This window comes from Chelonia mydas, chromosome 6 (assembly GCF_015237465.2).
Source record: "Chelonia mydas isolate rCheMyd1 chromosome 6, rCheMyd1.pri.v2, whole genome shotgun sequence".
NCBI classification, from domain to species: domain Eukaryota; kingdom Metazoa; phylum Chordata; order Testudines; family Cheloniidae; genus Chelonia; species Chelonia mydas.
The window spans coordinates 38,502,333-38,526,118 of NC_051246.2; the positions used below are offsets into that span (position 1 = coordinate 38,502,333).

The 23,786-nt window shown below is 42.3% G+C and overlaps 1 protein-coding gene across 3 annotated transcripts in view; it reads right to left on the bottom strand.

Moving 5' to 3' along the window:
* GALNT18 (polypeptide N-acetylgalactosaminyltransferase 18) overlaps positions 1-23,786 on the bottom strand; it is a 369,675-nt gene that overhangs the window by 101,240 nt on the left and 244,649 nt on the right. For all 3 annotated transcript variants that reach the window (XM_037899815.2, XM_037899817.2, XM_043548940.1), the window contains exons 4-6: positions 16,276-16,459; positions 13,952-14,149; positions 10,990-11,104 (exon numbers count right to left, since the gene is read on the bottom strand). In XM_037899815.2, coding sequence (XP_037755743.1) covers positions 10,990-11,104; positions 13,952-14,149; positions 16,276-16,459 — 497 coding nt within the window. The remainder of the gene's footprint in view (positions 1-10,989; positions 11,105-13,951; positions 14,150-16,275; positions 16,460-23,786) is intronic.

Consider the following 23,786-nt stretch of genomic DNA (forward strand, 5'->3'; position numbering starts at 1 on the left):
CCCTATGGGTAGCCCTATAAAAGGGGAAATTCTCAAGTAGCCAGTCAAACCAGCTTTACGGATACACTGCACCACAGGAATGGCTAGGAAAGCAGCCAGAGCAGGGCCATAGATGTGGCCCTTTATGTTTACATGGCAAGGACAGGTGATCAGCAGTGCTCATTTAAAAGCCTTCTTATATAAGTGGAAGGGAAGATACTTGAAGATACTCCAACAACTATGGTTTAAAGGAAGCAGAGCACCTTTTACTGTTGGTGAGGCAGATACTTTATATATGGTGGCAAGAGCTAGAAATTGCTAGTTCTCGGGGGGATCCCTTGCAGCAGGACACGATGTATAATGTGATAAAGGATTCCATATGCAATTTCTACATGTATGTACACACTTTTGAAGCTACCATGTTTACAGAAGAATACAGACTGCAATCAAGTGATAAACAACAATGCCTAATACTGCAGAACCTCAGAGTTACAAACACCAGTTACGAACTGCCAAGTACACCACACACCTCATTTGGAATTAGTAGTAAGCAATCAGGCAGCAACAGAGACCAAAAAAAACCCAAAAACACAGCAACACAACAATATTGGACAGTACGGTTAAACAAACTACTAAAAATAAGTTTTAATAAAATTTGACAAGGTAAGGAAACTGTGTTTGTTTAATTTAAATTAAAATGGTTAAAAGCAGCATTTTTCTTCTGCATAGTAAAGTTTCAAAGCTGTGTTAAGTCACTGTTCAGTTGTAACCTTTTGAAAGAACCACCATAATGTTTTGTTCAGTTACGAACAAACCTTCATTACCAAGGTGTTCGTAACTCTGAGGTTCTACTGTACTCAGCTTTGCAACAGGTGTCTTTGCAAAACAATCTCATTGAGACTTTCCCTGGAGGGAATTACTGAAGGTTTTCGCCTGGACAAGGAGGAGCAGCCTCAGGGAGTATTTTCATGTCTTCAGCAGAATGGAAGGGGATGTTTTTAAAAGGCTTTTGTTGGAGGCCCTATTATTGCTGGGTGTTTCCCCTCTGCTGTTTGCTTTAGAAGAGTTATTTATGAATTCCAATACTGCAGATTCACTGCAGAAAAGTGTTTTGTTAAAAATCTACCATGGGGTTATCCTTTAAAAATAACCCAAACCCTCCTTCAGTACAAAGTCTTCTGAATTTTCCTTTGCAAGGAGAACCTTTGAATCAAATGCTTGCTCTTGGCATGGCTCCCTGAGGAGGTTCAAGCAATCAGAATAACCCCAAGAAGTACTTAGAGGATTCCCCCTTTCAAACGGGTTTCTTCACAGCTATGGCGAGGTGGCAGAATGGTCTGTCTTGGAAGAATTTCAAAGCAATGTCAGGCATACCAACAGTGCCTGGGAGATTTTGAATGCCTGTGAAGCAGAAAGCATTGTCTTCAGACGGCTAAGATCAGCTGAGGTTGTAACCTAACCAAAGGAAAATACATGGCTGTACTGGAAGATGCGGCACGAATATCAATTGAAGGAAACTGGTCTACGAAAAAAGGGAGGGTTCAATCTCATTTACAAAATCTGCAGTTTATCAGTAAAGAAACTAATGGCTATGTGGGGACAGAGACACACTCCATGTCGCAGCATTCTCTGGTAATGATTATTACTAACAGTACATTGATACGGCACCCATCCTCGTGGCCCTACATTTGTGTGCACTCGTGTGCAGAGAGGCTAGAATGGTACCACACAACATCTTCTCACACAGGAAACAGATATTTTGCATCCTGCCACTGCCACCAACTAAGCGAGGCTGAAAGGAAGAGCGATGACCAATCCCAGCCACAACGCTGCACTGGTGAAGAAGATTCCAAAGCCTGCAATAAGCATCTTCTCAAGCATCATCTCAGAAAGATGGTTCTACATGTCACTCTACTATATTCAGATATACACGCAAGTTAGAGAAGTGAGATCCAGCTACTGAGAACCATCTATCCCCAGCTTCCACACCATCCCTGCTCAGCACATGTGTTTGCTCATACTCTGCACTAGCTGAAGCTGCAGACTAGTCTTACAGGATACCCCTACAGAGAAGGAGGCAATAAGAGACAAAGGCATGAACTACCATGGAAATAATATGTGCATCCAAAAGAAATGGGCACTACCTCTTAGTCTGGTGCAGATGAAAGGAGGCACTTTGGACCATTGTTACTGTCTGGGAATCCAAGAGCAGAAATCAATCTAGTAAGGCCCCAAGTTTGAAAACCTCCTGGACAATAGACAGGCAGAAGCCATCAGCTGAAGGAGCAATCAAAGGCTTTGCCTGTTCTTAAAAATGCTTTCACCTGCCTCCCAGCAACAACTCTGGATTAAACTTAAACACACTGGCTTTCATAGAGGTCACAGACTCCTACAGATATTGGGGAAGTCAGGGAAAGTTTCTGTCTTGGTCAGGTGAACAGGAGACTCACAGATGATTATCAGCTTTCTGATGACACAGTAGCCAAAACATGCCTCCTAGTCTCCCCCTCCCAGGGGCTTCACACTGAACAAAAAGATCAACCAGATTGGATCCTTTGGGACTCCAAACCTTAGCCATTCCCAAACACTACACTCTCTGCAAGGAATGAGGAGGCCCATTTTAAAACTCACTTCTTCCTCAAGGCCCACAAACACGAAATCCTACCAGTAAATATGGTACTGCTAAGTACTGGGCCAGGTTTGGCCTCTGCCCTTATGACTTCTGCGATGCTAAGCACACTGTCAGCACTTGAGAACAGATGAGAATATTAAAACAGTTCCATCCACCCTACCAGGGCCAGAGTTAATTCAGCAACACGGGTCATCAAAGGCACAAAAGACTACTACTAGGATCCTAAACCCATAGTCCGTCCAGCTTTAGGTCCTCATGCTCAAACAGATGCCCTGGCAAATTTCCTTTGCCAATGGCATGTGGAACTCCAGGGAAGAAAGCATGTGTCATGGCTGATGGATGATCAGATCCGTGTAAAAATACATATCAGACCCCGTTAACTCCTTAGGAACAGTCAGGAATGGCTCTCCATAGCTCCACATGTGGAGAGTTTGAGGAGTTCAGCATCCAAGGGTCTGGGGAAGTAAGGATCAGAGCCCCCAGCTGTACCACACAGTTCCCCATCTGGCTTTTTGTAGTCCAAAGCCTGAATTTGATCCCCACAACGTACCCTTGATAATGAATTAATAAATTAACATTTTCAATTAAACAAAAACACAGCTGCATGGAGTGATTTAATCATGAAACTTTCCAGAGGCTTTACCTCCAATTTGCATTTAAGATTACAATATATGCTATTGTCTGAGGTTTGTTTCTTGGTTCTAGGGCCACGGGTAAGCTTTACTCACTAATGATTTCACACCACTGTGTATAAACCATTAAAAATGTCGAGGTATAGGGCTTTCCTCAACAGTAATACAAGCAGGAGTAAAACTTAGAAAACTCACATGGGAGAGAGAAAAATTGCAGAACCAAAAATCAGCAGCAACCTCCACTCCATCAAGCTGATAAAATTGGATAGTCCTGGCCATGGAAGGGGCATGGCCATGACAGCTTATGCACTGATACACGGGATCCTCTCAGAATGATCCAGGGGTAGCCTAACCATAATAGATAGCTGCTCTGCACCCCTTTGCTAATCAAAAACGTTAAGAGGACTGAGATAGTAACAACAGATGGAATCTCGCTTTTGACCAGTCTGGCACAAGGAGGGATAACGGATACACCCCCAAGTTGGCTTTGGTGAATCTGGTCCCTATTCTGTTAGATGCAGATGTCATAAGAACAGCTAAGAGGAAGGGATTACAAACAGCACTTTTTAAATATTAAAAAAACCCGGAATTTCCATTTTGAGAGCCAGAAAACCTTCCTCAGATGAAAAAGGTCCACATTTCTACTTACTTTACGTATTTCTAAATCTCTGTCCTTGGATAAATCCCATTCAAGTGCATTTAACTGTGTCTGAATGCACAAACGTTCAATCAAATCAGCTACTGCATTGAAGCTCATCCCCTTTAGAATATTTAATTTATACTTCGACATATGAAGATGCACCACTTGTTCATTAAAAGTGTTCCTTTTTTCGTCTCTTTAATCACTGAGTGTTCCTTTCATGTTGCTGTAGCTTAAACTAATCAAAAACAAATTCTGCACAACACTAAGCAGTTCATTAGCATGTACCATAGTTGCTGAATTCATACTCGTCATACAGTCTCTTAGAAAACCGAAATGGCCTTGTTTGTGACAAACATTATATTTGGACTCCAGACAAGGCTCTTTAATAATTAAATAGTTTGTTAGGACCTTTCAAAAAGCTAAAGTATTTTCTAGTCTCTATGAAGTCTTCAGAAGAGAAAGCATTTTTTGTATTTTAACAAACATCCTGCAGAAAAAAACCCCAGGCAGTGTGATTTCATTATTTTTGTGGGTCCCAACAGATAGTCCCTTATCTTCAACATGAATGTTTGGAACAATTTACCATATAAAATATTTGTAGATTGTGGACATTTATGTTTCACCTAAGGTTTTTTTGTCATTATTGTTAATTATTTATAAGTCGCCAACAGTGAGCTTGGTATTTTACAGACAAGTATGAAGAAAAGTTCTCTGCCCCTTCCAATGTAAACAGATCACATACAGATGGGTGAATGGGATGCAACCTAAATGAAAGTGACGGAGCGATGGATTTTTCCATGTGTGATGATGGTAGTTCTGTGATTTCTTGGTTCCATATTTTTTTTCATCTAACAGCTCATTGTGGAAAGGAGTACGGTTTAAAGGCCTGATCCAAAGCGCACTGAAATCAGCATATGTACTTCCATTGATTCCCCAATGGGCTTTGGTTCAGGCACTGACTGCTTTTTGGTTGTAGTGTGTTTTAGGGAAAGATCTCTGTAAACCTATTATTAAACATTTCTCATTGGGTCAAATTGTTATTCAGACAAAACGTCCATTGAAATCACAGTGTTTTAACTGAGGATTTTGCTCATGCCATATTCCATACAAGGTTTGCAGAAAGCCCAAGTCCAGGTTTGCACACCCTGCTGATACATGAAGACAAAACTTTAAACTGGAACTCAATTAGGTTCTTTCAATAACAGCGTCCTTTGGAAGGAGTCTGCCCAAAGAGTCGATCTAAATACAATGTCTTGGGCGGTGTGAGGGGAGTTCATTCAGGTGGTGATTCAGGATATATGCGCTATAGGAAAGGCTGGGAATTACAGAGTTAATGTAGGATATGTTCTTAGTTTGTCCACATGCTTTCATTTGTGCACAGAGCAGAACTTTACAAAGAATCAAGACCTTAGTATTTATTACAGCAAGCAGAAATTAACAAGAAACTTTGCATTGATGTGAAACTGTCTTTATTCTGTGTTAGTGGCAGCTCGAAGAAGCATTCGTAGAAATTAGATCAGAGAATTTAGAGATGGAAAAAATCATTTAGATTAGTTAATCCATTCCCTTGCCATCACAGGACTGTCCCTTAGTATGAAATGACCAAAGTGATGTGGTTTCTTGGGAGACTATTCTCATCTCTCTCTGTCCTGGTGCCTTCCCTTTTATTTTGGACCAAGTTTTGAACGTGTTTGTGATGGTAACCATTCTCACACCCAAGCTGAAAATTCTAAGGGTAAGCTGCAATAGGACCAGAAAAAGACAAAAGGGAAAGCTAAAAGATTTTTTTTTAAAAGAAAAATGAAAAGCTTCAACATAACTAGCGTTGGTCCTCAATTTTTAAAATGTAAATTATTCCTTAAATCTTACTTTTGAAGTCTTCATTAATTGCCTTACAGGCCTCGCTTCACATTAATTATGCCTTTATACAACGTCCTCATGGAAAAAGTAATACATGTAAAGAATCTTTCCATATTAAATTGTCAGTGTTTTCCTCTCCCTTTTAGCTAATTGCTTCATTATGTACTTTTTAAATTGTTTTGTTCTGCACGGATTAATTTTGTACTTATCTTCACAAACCGTAAAACTTTTACAATGTATTGTTAAACTATGTATGTTGGGATGCTGTTTTATAATTACAGTAAACCACTCCAAGGCTTGTGTTACTAGGAGATAACATGCTTCCAGGGTCACTGAAGGCAAAGAGCTTCACTCAGTTGTTTCTCAAATGTATCCATCTCGCTGCTAGGCACAGTGAAATAATTGATACTTAAGTCACTCTATTGCCAAATTTATGCCATAAATACAAAGCAGAAGAAATCATCTTTTATCCTGAAAGTGGGGTGGGAAACAAAGTGTATAACCAATGCAAATTACCAGAGGTTTAATGTTTGTGTGACAAGATACTGTGATTGCTCATTTTTCATGCAGTTTTTTTAGACTTCTTTCCAGTCCCTGGTGCCCTATGCCAGCGTCAGAAACTCTTGCATTAATGATAGATCTTGCACTACATCAGGGGACCCAGTCAGAACTGCAGTGAAGTGAAGGGTCTGTACCAACAACACGAGATACTATATGATACCAGAGGTTACAGTGCCACTTTTAGATGCCCTTAAAGTATTAAACTTTGTGCTATCTTATGATAAGGCACTAATAAATTTGTCTCTCTCCTGTAACCACTGATTTGTGAGTATGTCTGTTGACTTCAGCTGTGTTATTTCTCTCCTTATCATTGCAAGCAGTAATTTCCTTTGTTGGAGCATCAAGATGTTAACAGTATTGTCCATTTACAAACACGGGACCACACCAGTGCAGGCAATGCAAAAAGCCTCTAGTGGAAAGCTAAAATACGTCTTGCTCTTTAATGTATGTTAAAGGGATGCTACACCACATATCTGCCGGTGTTACATCAATCATCGGCTTTCCTGTGGGAGCTCTGAATAACATGTTCTCTGCCCAGAAATAGTGTACAAATGATTCACTGGCAAACTGGAAATGTTGTCTGTATGTATAATTATACATGCTGTAGCTGCAGGATACCTGCTGAGGCATTCATGGGCTAAACAGGGGAAAAACAATTATTCCACTGGAGGCTTGACACAAAAATAGAATAAACCATGGAGAGCAAACTGCTGCAGATGTCATGACTGACACAACTGGAGGCACGACAATGTGGAGGCAAGTTCTTTCTTTCTTTCTTTTTCAATAGAATCATTTCTTGTGGTAAAATGATAATCATATAGAAATGACAGCCCTTAAAATAGAGAATACTAGTCTCTGGTACCACTGGGCTTTAGAACATCAACGTAATGAAGTAGTTTCCTAAACCAATAGTATTTTAGAGATGATTTTTGCTTACATCAAGGTCTCAGTATCAATTATATACAAAGCCACTGTAGTCACGTAGATCACTAGTTCTGGCAGCACTCATGCTGCAAAACTAAACAATTTTCATAATTTTTGGCAAAAATGTTTGCTTTAAAAAGTATCAAACGCTTTTCACAAGATCCTCAATTTTTGTCAGTTTCTCAACTTTCTCTCACATGATTTAAAGTTAGTTAACAAAATTGTTTCTTGCTTCATGAAACCATGCTGACAAGAAATGACTGATTTTCCATTCACAAAACTGGCAAGAAAGTGAAAATGTCATGTTCAGTTAACTTTTAACAGCTGAATTAAGGAGAAACCAACATATTTAAAAAACAGAATTATATTCTACCTGAAAATCATTTTACCTCACACTGTTAAAAGTAACACTTCAGATAACTATCACAAAGAAACTGGAGAAGAGTAATTTTCTCTGTTTTTCCCCCTCCAGTTATTTTGTGCATTTGACAGTGTTGTGTGTATAGTCCGTTTCACTGCAGTCTATGTGGGTCTTTCACGAATTTCTAAAATCAACTAAAAAAATACATGATTGTAAAACTATATCAAGTGACAGTGTCTGAAAGTGTGTGTGTATGACACTGACTTAGGACTCATTCCTACCCATTCTGCTGTGAGCAGGGCACTTCAAGGCTGCAGAGGAAAGGGTAAGATTTGCCCGTTACAGACTAATCCTGGGGAGTGTAAGAGGGTTTTGTTCCACATGGAAATGACACAGAGCTGAGAGATAAATTTTTAGTTTGAACCAGCCACGGCTGCTAACACAAGGCATGGCAAAAAGTAGCAGACATGGCTTGCCGATTCCCCACTAATCAGGGCTTTGGCTCAGCACATACATACACTACATGGAGACTCTGGTCACAGTACTTGCCTTGGTCTACTCACAGTCCTCCTTCCACAAGGAGCTGCCGAGACCCACCATGGCAATCTTCTCTATGGAATGGGCGGGTGCGAGGGGGGTGGTGGAGTGGAGTCTCATTAATGCTGTCTTCTGTGCATCCACATTATACCCTCATAATCTAGCACCCTGTAACATTGAATTCTCCACATTTATATGACATTACCAGGGAGAAGATGGCATTCCTGTTCAAGCATTATTGCAGGCAGGTGAGCCTGTAGAGTCATGTAGGCTTGCAGCACACAGAGACTTCCTAGAGGAAGGAAGGAATGCTGCTTGGCATTCCATCTGTTCACTGTGTGAACACATTACAGCATGCAGAATAGGAACAGGCCACTGTGTATTTACTTTACTCACAACTGGCTATGGTAAACCATAGAGTAAACTCAGGAAGTTGGCTGGCTAACGAGCTCCGTCATATTGTGTGATACGTGGTACACAATACCTCGTAACTTGGAAAGCCAGCTACTGGGTTTACTCAGGCATGCTTGGTAGCTGATTCTCCAAGGCTACATAGTAAAGCGTGCCACATGTCAGGATTAAGCCATATGCTGCTAAAAAGGAAAGTACAGATGAAAGATGAAACAGAGGAAGCAATCTGCGCCCTGGTGTAGAGGTTATAATTTTAAAATAAAAATGTTATTTATTGTACTGATACTGTAACTATAAAATGCAAACTGCTGATGTTTCTGCTGAACAATTACAGCCTGTATTAAGTGATTCATTTTAGGCCCTGCAGTTAAAAACAATCCAGGAAGTCTTGAAATTACTCTCTGGTGCTGCAGAGGCAAGAAAATGTAGTTAGCCAGCCGGGAAAGACCATCTGGAGCTAAATCCTTCTCTGACCATAGTTTTCAGCATGCCTCTATCTAAAGAAAATTAAAGGCAGCTTTGTGGAGTAACACTACAGTCTGTAGAGCTAGGGACTGCAACTAAATTACATGATTTCCCACAATATTCTGACAACAGCATTTTTTGTAGGCACCTGCATTTTGCCATGAGGCAGCACATGGCCTCAGGTCTGTACCGGGAGCAGTGGATGAAGTGAAGAGGCACACTTGCAAAGTCTACCATCTTCAGAAAGAGTATTACATTCCTGGCAGCACTAATATTGCATTTTAAATGTATATTAATCCTGGTATTATCTGGGTTATGATGAGCCTAGTGAGGAGAGTCATTAATAAACTGCTCAGCTATCTGTCTATTACAGATGTTTTGATGCAGCTGGGAACTCAGATCAGAGTCAGAATAGAGCTGGACGAAGCAGTATACGTTATGCTACCTTGCACATTGTGGCATGTCAAAGATGAAAGTGTTTTATTTAGGTCAGGCTTCACTTCCCTGGAGACAGAAGAATAGATATTAAGAAATTAGAGCACTGTCAGGGCTTATTCCAGTAATCCAGTATACTCCAAAATTTCAATTATGGTGGGGTGGGGGTGTTGTGCATCTGTCTAGTCCTGTCTATCAAAGTGATTTTCAGCCGTTAACATCCACAAGGACTAAACAGACCGGACGGGCTAGTACATTACTTGAGAGCATTGGGGCCATATTCTGTCACACAAATTATCATCAAAGTCTCATAAGTACGACTGATCAAATTCTTTGCCCTCTCATAGAAACAATAACTCATTCAGTTAAAAATCAGCGTCACGAAGTTTAAAACTCAGCAAGCAACGTCGAGCTGAGAAATCTGGCTCTAGGAATGGACTCAGGCTCCCTCTCCTTAAGCGTGCAGAGACTGGCTTTATCAAAGGCAGGATGCTCACATCTCTCCTCTAGCACTCCCTGCCAGTGGGGAGTAACATATCTTGGCAAGGGCCTTGCCTTCCCTTCTGTTGCAATAATGCTTTCTCTCTAACAAGTGGGAGGAAAAGATTATCAGAAAGTCAGAGGTGGAAAATGAGTGGTTTTGTAATATGTCTCAGTCTGAACGCATTACCTGAAGTTATTTTCTCATTATTTACAGAAATTCATCCTTGTCTTTACGCTAGTGTATATCTTTATTCCAGAGACCAGACAGCCACAAAACACAAACTTCAATATGTTCAGCTAACATTTCAGTAGCAGAGTTTGTAAATCTAATTTTGTAACGCAAATGGAACCTCTTTTTCATTTCTCCAACTATGTAACTCAGAATCGGTCTTTCATTTGTATCAAAAAACTGAGAGAATCTCTTAAATTGAGCAATGTTGCATTTTCAGGATGGTATTTATTCATGAGGGGAGGCAGAATGAGGTACACAAATCACACAGAGTACTGCAAATGGTAAATAAATGAACAGTGTATGACGAAAGAGAAAATACGAGGAATTATGCAAACTCAGTACTCTATGAATATCTTAACTCCTCAGCAAAGCAGAGAGGGGAGACAGCTGAAACATAGGGCAAATATGCTATCTCCAAAGTGAGCTCCCCAATTTAAATAAACAGATAAATCTAGGAGAACCTTCCCCATTAGATCTTTGAGAATCCCCACCTCCCTATAGGTGAGTGTATTATAAGTGGGGCAAGGAAGTTTTCTCCAAGCTTCATCATAGCAGCTACCACTACCAGCTATGTGAAATGACATCATGTTTGTTTCCTCCCCTTTCCTCCCTTTCCTCCTGCTTTTCATCCCGTCCCTCCCGTATACAACCCATAGGTGTAGGATTCTATGGCTGGCTTGGTATATTACATAATTGCACAGACGGACAGCAGTCATATAGCTCCTTCATATACTACCTCTACTATCTGTTGTCTGCTTCTTCACCTATGATGTGGGGCAAGTCACATTTTATAAGAACAAATTATCAGGGCTTGTTGTTTGTTACATTTCTTACCCTGATCCCAAGCTCCACGTTCTCTCCTCCATAGACCTCCATGCCTTCATCTAGTAAGCCAATCTCTTGGAAGTACTCCCTGTCTACTATGAAGCATCCAATCAGTGCAGGGCTTCTGTACAACAGAACAACAGAAAACAACAGTCAGAGAGCACATAAGCTACTTCCTTTTTTATTGTCACTCAAACAGATTGTAGTTAGTGTCACTGGGCCATACTGGGTGTAAGACCGTGGACTGCAATGGAGTTACACCCAAGATGGATTTGGCCAATTTTGTCTTATTGTGCTATTTGTTTTTTAAACCAAATTGAGTGCTGGTGAAAGGTGCCAGACTGACAATGCTGAAAACTGAAGCCTTCAGTACAGGATGAGCAACAAGAGTGATGCTCCCCTGCAAAGTTTTGCCCACGTGTCCCAGGTCTGTTTTGGAGAGACCGGCTCTTGTGGGAAGAGGGTTGCAGTGTCTCTATTGCAGCTCTTGGGTTCTCAACGTGGACTGCCAACAAGGGTACCAATTAGTGCAAATTTTGCCCTTGATGAAGGAAAGCACTTAACCACATGCTTAAATCCATCCCCTAGTCAGGAAAGCATTTAAGTGTGTGCTGAACTTTAAGCTTAAATTAACTATCTGCTTAAGAGCTCTTAGTGAATATGGATGCTTTCTTGAGTCAGGGCCTTTTTTGGTGGCTTTTGTAATATGGACACAAGAAGTGAGTATGAGACAACTCACTCCTTTCACTGAAATGCTGTAAAATATGAATGTCTTTCAGCCACTGCTAATCTGGGACAAATCTGAATCTGTGGCCTAGGGGTGAGAGTCTCCATATCACACTGAGTCACCCAGTCCTACTGATACTAATTTCCTACTGCTTCAAAATCCTGAGACACTCAGTCTTATGAATGCTGAACCACGTTTAAAATGGTGAAGATTTGACTATACAGAGTAAAATTTTCCCCTCTATGAGGGAAGGCAAATATAGAGTAATTAATCTAGTTTTTACAGTGTTTTTAGCTTACCTTGCATGCTGATAAAAACAAAAATGTCATTTTTGTCATAGTGTGAGCAGAAGGAGCACTGGGAACAACAGGATATTAATGAAAGGACACAGAGCAATGCAAGAGTATAGGGTAAATCATCCTGCATTTATCAGGAAGAGAACAATCAAGCTGTGTTAAATGCAGACATCTGCTTTTCATGTGATTATAGGATTGCTTAATCACAAAACTTACAATTCTCTCCTTGTACAGATTTATATGTTTGTGTGGTGTTATCCTACACTATTACTGTACCACTTCAACATAATGAGAAAATATTTGACGTATTTAGTAATGAGGAAAATATGAGACAACCTTATACCATCTAAAAAAAATAGTGCTGAATTTATCACAGAATAGGAAGGTTTCTGAATGTTTTTTGAAGGAAAGAATCCCTTTGCCTTTGTTTTAATTCTGTTGTATTTTCACTATGTGCCTGAAGTAATAACATATTGGTTACTGGGGGAATGGTCTTACTAAAGCTATCTATCCACATGCTGAACTTAATTTATTATTACATGACACTTTTGTACAATGTATCTCAAAAATAAACAATAATCCAGGAAAAGGGCCAGCTCTCAACCTCATTTAAGGATTTTGCAAGGAGAAAATCTAAATGCCCATCATTGTAAAGTGAAATCTAATCCCTGTCCATCAAGAATCACATAATTACTGGGTGAATTGCAGAACCAGGACCAGTTCTTTGTTCTAAACTGCAATTATTTTATTTCAAAAAGTCAACAAGAAGATATTAAAAATAATATTTTTCACAGCTACAGGGCCTTCCAGAGGTTCTCAAGCACTTTACCAACATTAATTAAGCTTTCCAGTATCCGTATGAGATGGATATTATTATCCCCACCTTATATACAAAGTCTGTGGCTGAGCTAGCATTCATATCCAGAGCTCCTGACTCCTAGTCCTGTTTAAGGACATCCTCTCACCTTCGTAAAGAGTGATGGCCAAGGAGATGGAGTGGGCGAATGCAGCCCTGAGCCAACAATTCAGCTCCAAAATAGCTCCAAAATAGAGCAGTCATCCAGAGAAGACAGGTCTGTGGGATCAAAGATAGCTCTCAGGTTGACAGGGTGAGAGAATGCAAGAGACACCTGCTGATGCCCCACCCCAGCACTTCCAAAGGTGCAATTTTTGTACTTCAGTCTCATCCACCTCCTCTCTTCCTGCAAAAGCTTTTGGGAAACCAGAAGGGAGGTTACAGTGAGCTCCTTGGGATCTGCATCAAAAGAAGAACTAGGATCTATGGAGAACTGCTTGGAGGTCATCAATCTTATTTACATGAGACAACGCTACCCTTATATGATACCATAGAGTAGACAGGGGTCCTCTTCTGCACCAGCTTAACACTTCTCTAGACAGAATAGGCAGGTACAGAGCTAGGTCATACAAAAATAGGGGTTTTCACACACTCCTTGCTCCCACATCTGTGGGCCAGATTTGTGTGTGATTATAACACATAATAGTACAACTATGTGATATAACTACAAATGTAATGATCAGATTTCAATTCATCACTCTGACAGTTGTACCTTTTTGCAATACACTTGTAAACTGCATTGTCTTTCTGGATCATTACCATTAAATTAGCAGACGACATTTATAGACGGCAACACTGAATCAAGCATTCAAGTCTTCTCTTTTGCTTTTTTATATTTGCTCTGACTTATTATATAAAAATGAAGCACATGAGACTGTACAACTTTTTTGTGATTATCTAAGGGAGCAATGGTAAAAGTGGCAGAGAACAGTGAGAACATTTATTCTAATTTAACCATTGGTTTGTTTGATAAGCAGCTCCCTTGGTCCTTGTTAAAATAAAGTGCATGTAGCCAGCCAGCCCTTTGTTATTTGTTACATATAACTGAGCACTTTCCACAATTCCCAAACCCATGTCACAGGTGCATGTTACCTTATCGGAGCAGTTGAGTTTTCCAGCTTCCACCATGATTTTGGAGGATTCAGATATCGACACCACAGTTCCCAGTCAAACCCCTGCGCAGATAGGGGGTATTCCTCTATTTCAAAATTATCATATTTGATGTTATCAAATGATGGAGAAATGACCCTTTTTCTGTTTTCCTTTATCCTCGTGAGCACTGGTTCAGCCCTAGAGGAACAAATACCGAGATTGTTTCAACAGAAGCAAAACACTTATGCCAACCATATCCTATATTCTATATTATCTGAAGGGCAAGCTCTGCAGTTGTTACTCACGCAAAACTCCCATTGACTGAAGTGTGGGTTTTCCTGAGTGAGGCTGCAGGATTTGGCCTGAAGTATACAGTGTAACTTTAAATCTAGCATGCACTGGGTAATCCTTTCTAGTCTGTTGATGGAAGAAATTAGACCTTTCTTATCAGTTACCATTTACATCCGTGCTACCACATAAAGATGATGTCTCCAGGCCATCTCTATGATCAAGGACATCAAGAAGATCAGAGTTAATAACTGAAGTATCCCAGGGACAAAAACTCTTTTCCCTTTAAAGAGACCATCTTTTTATACAGAAGTAACACTGCAACTAAACATAAGTTGGACAACTGCATAATTAAATGCTCATGAGAGGTGCAGTAGTAATAGACCAGTCACTGAAGTTCCTCTCTTCCCCCCATTACCCTCCCTCTCAATAAACCTCATCTCTGACCTGCTGGGCCACCTGTAAGTATGAAAAAAGTATTTCAGCCCCAAGGATACTCTACCCTTGATCTCTGGACAACACCATCCAAGTCGTTCAAAGTCCATCAACAAAGGTATCAGAGCAAGTTGTGATAATAATTCTCTGATGTGGTCACTCTTCACTAGGAATCAGGCTAAAATCACCAACTAATTTCACAGAGGCCACTGAAAAGCTTCAGATGCTAACAACTTTTGGTCACTATCAACATGGATTGAATTGGAATCAATGATCTCAAAGTGAAAGGCTTGGTATCCCACTCCTAACCCCTGAATCATCTACACTCCTTTGCCCAGACATGTTTTATGCAATTTAGCTTCTAATTAAAATGATTCATTAAGGAGACCACCGTAACACCAGGAGCACATCTGAGATAGAGCCAAGACATCGTTATGTAATTTTTCTGTATCTTGTAAAGCCAGCCGCTGGCAGTTAAATATAAACAGCACAAGTCTTTCAGAAACGAGTACTGAGCTTGGCAGTCTACGTCATTTGTTATTCCTTTGCTGAAAATGAAAAATGTTTATATATTCAGTGCACATGAACTGGGTTAAACTTTGGATGTTTCCATCTCTCTCCCAGCTCCTGCCAAGCCCCCCTCTCCCACACACATGGCCATCCAAACTGCAGTTGCTCTGCCCTAAGCAATTAATAATGGGGTGATCCCAAAATACTGGTTTAGCCTGGAGGCTTAACTGGCTCAGGGCCCAACTGAGCAAGGTACTTTAGCAGATATGCAGGTGAGTGAATGCATTGGCTTCAATGGAACTATTTGAATATGTAAAGTTACACGTACTTAAATATCTTGCTGAATTGGGGCATCTGTCTGCTTTTCTTATACTGTTAATTATAATATCATGCTGACAACAAAACCTTTCCCAGGGTTCTTCTGACATTTATAACTATTGTGAGCTTTTAAAACATTAAGATTTTTTTTTAAAGTTCAGTTAAATGCAATGGTGAAAGAAATATGAAGAATATTCTATGTTCAGATGAACAATACATGGAATTATCCTGGGAAGTACTGAGAAACCACAGCACCTCATCGGATCAGCTCAGCAACCCACAGAATCTGGCCCTAAATAATATAAAAAATTTGCGTTACCCCCTTAATTTTGCATACAGAAAATCAGGACTAAGTTTGCTACACATCTGACCTGTTCTACTGAGCTTCTCCATGCCTAAGTGATTATTTACCATCTGTGCGCTAGCTATTGACAAAAATCAAATGAAAATGGAAGAGAATAATAATATACTGTCCATACATAAATTTGATACGAATTTTTTAACCAGAGGCAATAAATCTCTAATTTGCTCTACTTGTCTAATTTAGTAACATGCATTTACCAGAATAACCACTACAGCAGACAATAACCCAGTTCTAACAAACGGAATCTTGATTATGACTATGTTGCATATTACAAACCATAAGCTTTTCATAATTATCTCTGTATTTAAATCTGTGTAAAAAGATCTTCATATAACTTCATCCCCCTATATGCTGGATATATATCATGCCATCATTTACAAATAATTGCAAGAAGCAGCAAGATACATACCATCCCACGCTGAATTCCACATGAGCATCAAAGAGCGCAACGACTGGTGCTGTGGCTGCTCTCCATCCGCTAACTCGAGACCGGATCAGCCCCTCTTGCTTGCTGTGTCGGACCACCTTGATGAATCCAGGCTTCCGCATATTCACCTCGTCAACATACTCCTTTAGTTTCTCCTTGAGTTCTTCTGTACACAGGGAAATAAGGAAGAGTAAGAACAATAAAAAAATCTATTTATCTACCCATATATGTTAGGAAAAACATCAAGGAGGGCTAAATCTTGTCTTCTGGAGCACAAGAGATAAAGGAGGGTGGTAAGAAACCTCTTCCACAATGGAAACAGCAGACAACAAAACTCTGTTGCAATGAAGTGGTCCAGCTAGTCTGGCCTGAGATTAGAAGACATGACCAAACCCCTGGTGACTAGCATTTATACTGTCTTTCTTCATGATCAAAAGTCAGGGACTCACAAGAAGAGAGGACCAGCACAGTGCATTTCCACAGCATGTCACTCCGCCAACTGCCTTGTGGGATCCTGCCCTCACCAGAGTCATTCCTGGAGTACCGGATTCACTATGCAGCCTCTCTGCTCCCCCTGCCTGCACCAGTAGGGGCAAAATTTGGCCACACAGTATATCACATAAAGATATGAACATGGTGTGAGATTCACCCTTACATGGAGGGCCAGTACAAAGTCTATGCACTAGAGCCCTGTGCCGGACTATTTTTGTATCCTGCTCCCACTGTTTTGGCAGTGGGTCCTGCGGGATCCCAATCTCTCTGTAGGGCTCTAAAACAGTCCCGGGCAGGGCTCTACTATGCACCATCTGAGCCTCAAAATATGGCTTAGGTGTTGCATAGGTCTTGTGCACTGGTGTGAGGATCTGCATACTGTGGCATTTTCCTCCAGTTATGGCTCGCCTGCAAATAAGAAAAAGAAATCATAGGTCGCACTTTCCTCTTACATTTACAGTTCAGTAAAACATATTTAGGGTTTATTACACTAGAGATATTATTGTTATCTATTAGTGTAGTGCCTAGGAGCCCCAGACAAAAATGTAGGCCTCACTCTGCTAGGCACTGTACATACACATAGTGAGACACCCCTACCACAAAAGACTTGCAATCTAAGGCAGGGATGGGCAAACTACTACGTCCAGCCCATCAGAACTTTTAATCTGGCCCTCGAGCTCCCGCCAAGGAGTGGGGTCAGGTGCTTGCCACGCGGCTCCCGGAAGCAGCGGCATGTCACCTCTCTGGCTCCTACGCATAGGGGCAGCCAGGGGGCTCTGCACGCTGCCCCTGCCCCAAGCACTGCCACCCGCAGCTCCCATTGGCTGGGAACCGCAGCCAATGGGAGCTGCAGGGGTGGCACCTGTGGACAGGGCAGCACACAGAGCCACGTGGCCGGTGCTGCGCCTCTGTGTAGGAGCTGGAGGAGGACATGCTGCTGCTTGTGAGAGCTGCAGGGGTGGCGCCTGCGGACAGGGCAGCTTGCAGAACCGCCTGGCCGCGCCTCCGCATAGGAGCCGGTGAGAGGGACATGCCTCTGCTTCTGGGGGCTGACTGAGGTAAGCGCTGCCCAGAGCCTGCACCCCTGAGCCCTCCCCCACTCCCGCACCCCTGCCCTAGCCCTGATCCCCCTCCTGCCCTCCAAACCCCTTGGCCCCAGTCCAGAGCACCCTTCTGCATCCCAAATCCCTCATCCCCAGCCCCACCCCAGAGCCTGCTCCCCCAGCCAGAGCACGCACCTTCCCCACCCCCCCACCCGGCACTGCAACCTCCAATTTCGTGAGCATTCATGGCCTGCCATACAATTTCTATACCCAGATGTGGCCCTCAGGCCAAAAAGTTTGCCCACCCCGATCTAAGGGCTTGTCTACTCGGGAAAGTTACTACACTATAAGCTAAGATGTGAATTTAAATCTCCACAGTTATACCAGTGTAACCCCTCCATAGACATTCTTCCGGTATAAGAGGTGTTTTTTTCCTGGTTTAGCTCAAATCGTTTTGGCAGGGGTTTAAGCTAAACTGAAAAAAGCCTCTCCTATACTGGAATAAGAGCATCCATAGGGAGAGCTATACAGGCACAACTATATCTGGAGTGGTATAATTATATCACTGTAGCCGGTAAAACTTGCCTGCGTAGTCAAACTCTAAATAGACAAGACAGACGAAAAGGTAGGAATGTAAACAGAAGCATAAAACACTTAGAGAGGAAGTGTGTGCAACAGTTAAACGCAAGGTATTATCACCAAAACCTCATTTGCCATTGAATATTAATTAACGTGCCATAAAATGAAGTGTGAGCACATAAAACATCATATAAAGGGCTATATTCACAATTGCTTGCATAAGCAAGTATTATGTTATTGCAGTAATGAACGGGGTAGTCGTTACACTATGTAAACTTCATATTTTAAAAATATGTCTGGAAAGAAAACCCAATTATTTCCCCATGAACTTTAATTTTTTAAACCAGTGTTTCAAAGAGCAAGGGGAGGAGGACAGAAAAAAATTAACTATTGTGCTTCCCCCACACGTACAGCTTTCTCTTTGCTCTGACAACACCTTTCTTTCTCTGCTCAAAAGGTTCTGCAATTTCTCCTCCTTGCTCAGCAAAACAAAGCAAGAATAGTGATCACAACAGTAAAGAATCATTTCCTAATTAAAAGATTATTCCTTTTTAACCAATAATTACTGCAGCTTTGGCTCAAAGATGAGTGCATGCGACAATGCAATACGTGGAATGAAAATGTACAGCTGAAATGCACTCGTTCTCATTATTATTATTTATATGTGGCAGTGCTCAGAGTTCCCAATGGTAATCAGGGCCCATTGTCCTAACCAATGTACAAATACAGAAGCATCTCTGGAGTAAAAGGAAAGATAGAAATGATGGTCTTATGGTTAAGGTGCTGGACCAGGACTCAGAAGATCTGCCAAACATTTCCTGAGAGACCCTGGGCAAGTCACTTAACACATCAGTGTCTCAGCTCCCCATCTATAAAATGAGGAGAACAAATACTTCTTTTATCTTTCTAGTCTATTTAGATTGTCAACTCTTTGGGACAGGAACTGTCTTTTACTATGTTTCTGTACAGTGCCTAACACAATGGGATCATGAACTTAGGGCCTCTGGGTCCTATCATAATGATGCCCCTTGACTTGAGTACTTAGCGAATATTTGGGGCCTTGCGAGGTTGTTTCCTTTAGGGGAGAAATTCAGAATACAAGTTACTTGTTTCTTTGGTACAATGTTGTTTATTGACAAAGAGTATCCACGAAGTTCTGCTTCTCTGAACACAGTAGAAACAAACAGCAGCAGGCAGTTTCCGTGCCCAGAAATCCAAGCCTGCTTTCCAGCCCATCCTGTACCCCAAGGAGCTCTGTCTCTGCTCCTTCTCAGGGCAGCGCATCACTGGCTTTCTCCTCCCTTTCTGATACTGATATACACAGACACATACAGCTCCACCAATCAGTCCCTGGGAAATCTGAGTTAGTTCTTGTCAGGCCTTCCATGCTGGACTTAGAGTTGGGGTGGCTACTATTGTTTCAGCAATCACTAAACAAAGGAATATTTAATTGCTCTCTCAGTTAGCGTGAATGAATGGTGACTAACACACCGGTCAGCTTCAGTGAGGTCTCTGACTGCCGATAGGTCAAACACACTTGCTGGCAGCCACCAATACCCCGCAGCACAACAGCAATACAAAATAATAAATACATAATCAAAAGAGCTCCCGTCGGTGTCTTGGTTTTTTGCCTCTATTATATTTTCATAAAGATGAAATGATACTGCTTCTAGCAGTAATTCTCTGCACCATCTCTCTTGCATTTAAGTATTATTTTGACTACTTATACAATATATGTCTGGATTCCTTTCAGAGAAGTTAACATTAGACTGTGAAACAAGTTTAGTGATGAGGAAATAAAGTTATTTGTCTGTTTAAATGAACTTCCAAAGCAGCTAAAAAACACACACCCCCAGAAATAAAGCTAAGGAGGAGGCGGGATTTCACACCACACTGTTAGGGCAGAAGTGACTTGTCATTTTGCACACACTGGGCACGGCACTCCAAATCAAAAGCAAACCCTTTGAGCATTGTATGAATGAAAATTATTCAAATCTCTGTAATTATTCAAATACATTGATAGCTGGATCACTGTAGAGCACAAGAGAAAGTTCTAGTGGGAAAATATCCGCTCAACGTACAGCTGCAGTCAAAAAAATGTTAGGAAAGGGATAGAAAATAAGACAGTAACCATCATAATGCCACTATATAAATCAATGGTACGCCCACATCTTGAATACCACATGCAGTTCTGGTCACCCCGTTTAAAAAAAAAGATGCTTTAGAATTAGAAAAAAGATACAAAGGGCAACAAAAAATATTAAGGGTATGGAACAACTTCCATATTAGGAGAGATTAGAAAGATTGGGACTTTTCAGCTTGGAAAAGAGATAACTAAGAGGGAATATAATAGAGGTCTATAAAATCATGACTGGTGTTGAGAAAGTAAATAAGAAAGCATTATTTACTCCTTCACATAACTAAAGAATCAGGGTCACCCACTGAAATAATGAATAAGTGGCAGGTGTGACAGGGCCGGGCCAGATGGCTACAGGAGAGTAATAGAAGGCAGATATATTAGCCCCAGGTTAAGTAGGTCCCTCTTCCCTGGTAAGGTAACAGGGAAGGTTCCAGAACAATCAAGAACCTTCTGGAGACAATTAAGACAGGCTGATTAGAACACCTGCAGCCAATCAAGAAGCTGCTACAATCAATTAAGGCAGGCTAATCAGGGCACCTGGGTTTTAAAAAGGAACTCCCTTCAGTTTGTGGCGTGCATGTGAGGAGCTGGGAGCAAGAGGCACTAGGAGCTGAGAGTGAGAACGTATACTGTTGGAGGACTGAGGAGTACAAGCATTATCAGACACCAGGAGGAAGGTCCTATGGTGAGGATAAAGAAGGTGTTGGGAGGAAGCCATGGGGAAGTAGCCCAAGGAGTTGTAGCTGTCACACAGCTGTTCCAGGAGGCACTCTAGACAGCTGCATTCCACAGGGCCCTGGGCTGGAACCCGGAATAGAGGGTGGGCCCGGGTTCCCCCCAAACCTCCCAACTCCTGGTCAGACACAGGAAGAGTTGACCTGGACTGTGGGTTCACAAAAACAGCCAACCTGAGGGCTGCTGTGAAGCTCCAAGGCGAGCAAATCCGCCAGTAAGCGCAAGACCCACCAAGGTAGAGGAGGAACTTTGTCACACAGGTTTAAAACAGACAAAAGGAAGTACTTCTTCACACAATACACAGTCAGCCTATTGAATTTGTTGTCGGGGAGGTTGTGAACAAAACTGTAACGAGGCTCAAAAAAAAGAACTAGATAAGTTCATGAAGCATAGGCTATTAGCTAAGAAGGTCAATGGCTATTAGCTAAGAAGGTCAATGGCTATTAGCTAAGAAGGTCAGGGATGCAGCCCCATGCTCTGGGTGGCCACAGCCTCTAACTCCCAAAGCTGGGACTAGACAAGAGGGGCTGGATCACTCAATGATTGCCCGTTCCATTCATTCCCTTTGAGTCATCTGGCTTTGGCCACTGTTGGAAGACAGTATACTGGACTACATGGACTGGTTTGACCCAATATGGCCGTTTTCATGAGGAAAATAGGTCATTAATACATGTTTGCATTTACACTGAGACTCACCAAGAGTGGAAGTGATAGCCTCTCCAGTACTTTCCCGTTCACAATCTCTGAACAGGATACTGGAGACATGAGAGACTGGAGATCAGTTTAGATCATTTGCTAGTTGACTAATTACTGATAAAGGAGATGAGCTCATTATATTCCAGAAATTTACCAGATTAGATAGATTATATCACTCCTAAAATATAACCCCGGACTATATAGCATTGAATCAGGACAACAGATCGTTATACACATTACGTACACAATGCCATTCTGCTTTAAATTAGATCAAAGCTCTTTTTTATTGCAAACATCTGTACCTAACTTTGCAAAAGCAGGAAGTTATACTTGCTGTAACAATGCGGGGGGCGATGAGGAGGATCTTCATAGCCTTACTATAGAGTAGTGGGAGAGCAGATGCTGAGAAACATTGCACACAAAGGCAAAGACTTGAAAATCAATACCATTGACAGAGTCATTGTTTACTCAGACTCCTTCCTTTTTCAGCCAACAGATAGTTTTGGGTGCTACCTTATATTGCTTCTACTGTTACTATTCTCCGACAACAATTTATCTTACATACTTCGGGGAAAACTGCAGTGAGGTTTCCAGCGGGAGCAGATGGAAAAGGAACAGTAGCAGAGCTGTGTCTTTAAGTAGCCCTACTAATGGAGGGCAAGATGGTTTGCAGAAGCCTGAAGGCAACAGGACCCTTACACCACTTTATTGCTGCTCCCAAAAGGATCAGTGTGCACTTAGGTTTGCCAGGCGTCTGGTTTTCAACCAGAATACCCAGTTGAAAAGGGACACTGGTGGCTCTGGTCAGCACAGCTGACCTGCCACTAAAAGTCCAGTTGGCCACAGCGGCTGGCTCTGCATGGCTCCCAGAAGCAGCCAACATATCCCTCCAGTTCCTAGGCCCGGGGTGGCCAGAGGAGCACTGCGTGCTGCCCGTGCCCACCGCTGCCAATGGGAGCTGTTGAGGCAGTGCCTGTAGATGGGGGCAACGCGCAGAGCCCCCTGGCCGCCCCGTGCCTAGGAGTTGGAGAGACATGCCGGTCACTTCCGGGAGCCTCCTGAGGTAAGCGCCGCCCAGAGCCCGCCGTCCAGAGCCTGCACCCCCTCCCATGACCCAACCCCCTGCCCCATCCCTGAGCCCCCTCCCGCACCCAAACTCCCTCACAGAGTTTACACCCCACACCCCCTCCCACACTCCAACCCCCTGCCCCAGCCCTGAGTCCCCTCCCACACCCCAAACCCCTCATCCCTGGCCCCACACCTGACCCAGAGCCCCCTCTTGCACCCCAAATCCATCATCCCTGGCTCTACCCCAGACCCACATCCACAGCTGGAGCCCTCACCCCCTCCTGCACCCCAACCCCCTGCTCCAACCCCCGCCTGGTGAAAATGAGCGAGTGGGGGGGGGGGAAGCAACAGAGGGAGGGAGGAGGGAGCGAACAGGAGGCAGGGCAAGGGTGTTCAGTTTTCTGCAATCAGAAAGTTGGCAACCCTATGTACACTCCACCTCACAGCTGCTCTTGAATGTGAATGGAGGGAAAGGTGTACAGAGGGAGAGCCCAGTTGTGCCCCACCAACTAGCATATTATATATTCTCCTAATGGAGGAGTTCTTCTTGGATCATTAGCAAGAATTCCAATCTAGAGCCTGATCCTGCACAACAGGGAATTTTGCCACTGGACTTCAATGGGGAGAGATCAGCCGCTAATGCTCACGGAAATACTTGGCCCATATGCAGCCATGCTCCTGCATATCCTGTGCAGCATCCACAAAAGACAGGATCGCATTTTGCCCTTAGGCCTTTTTCT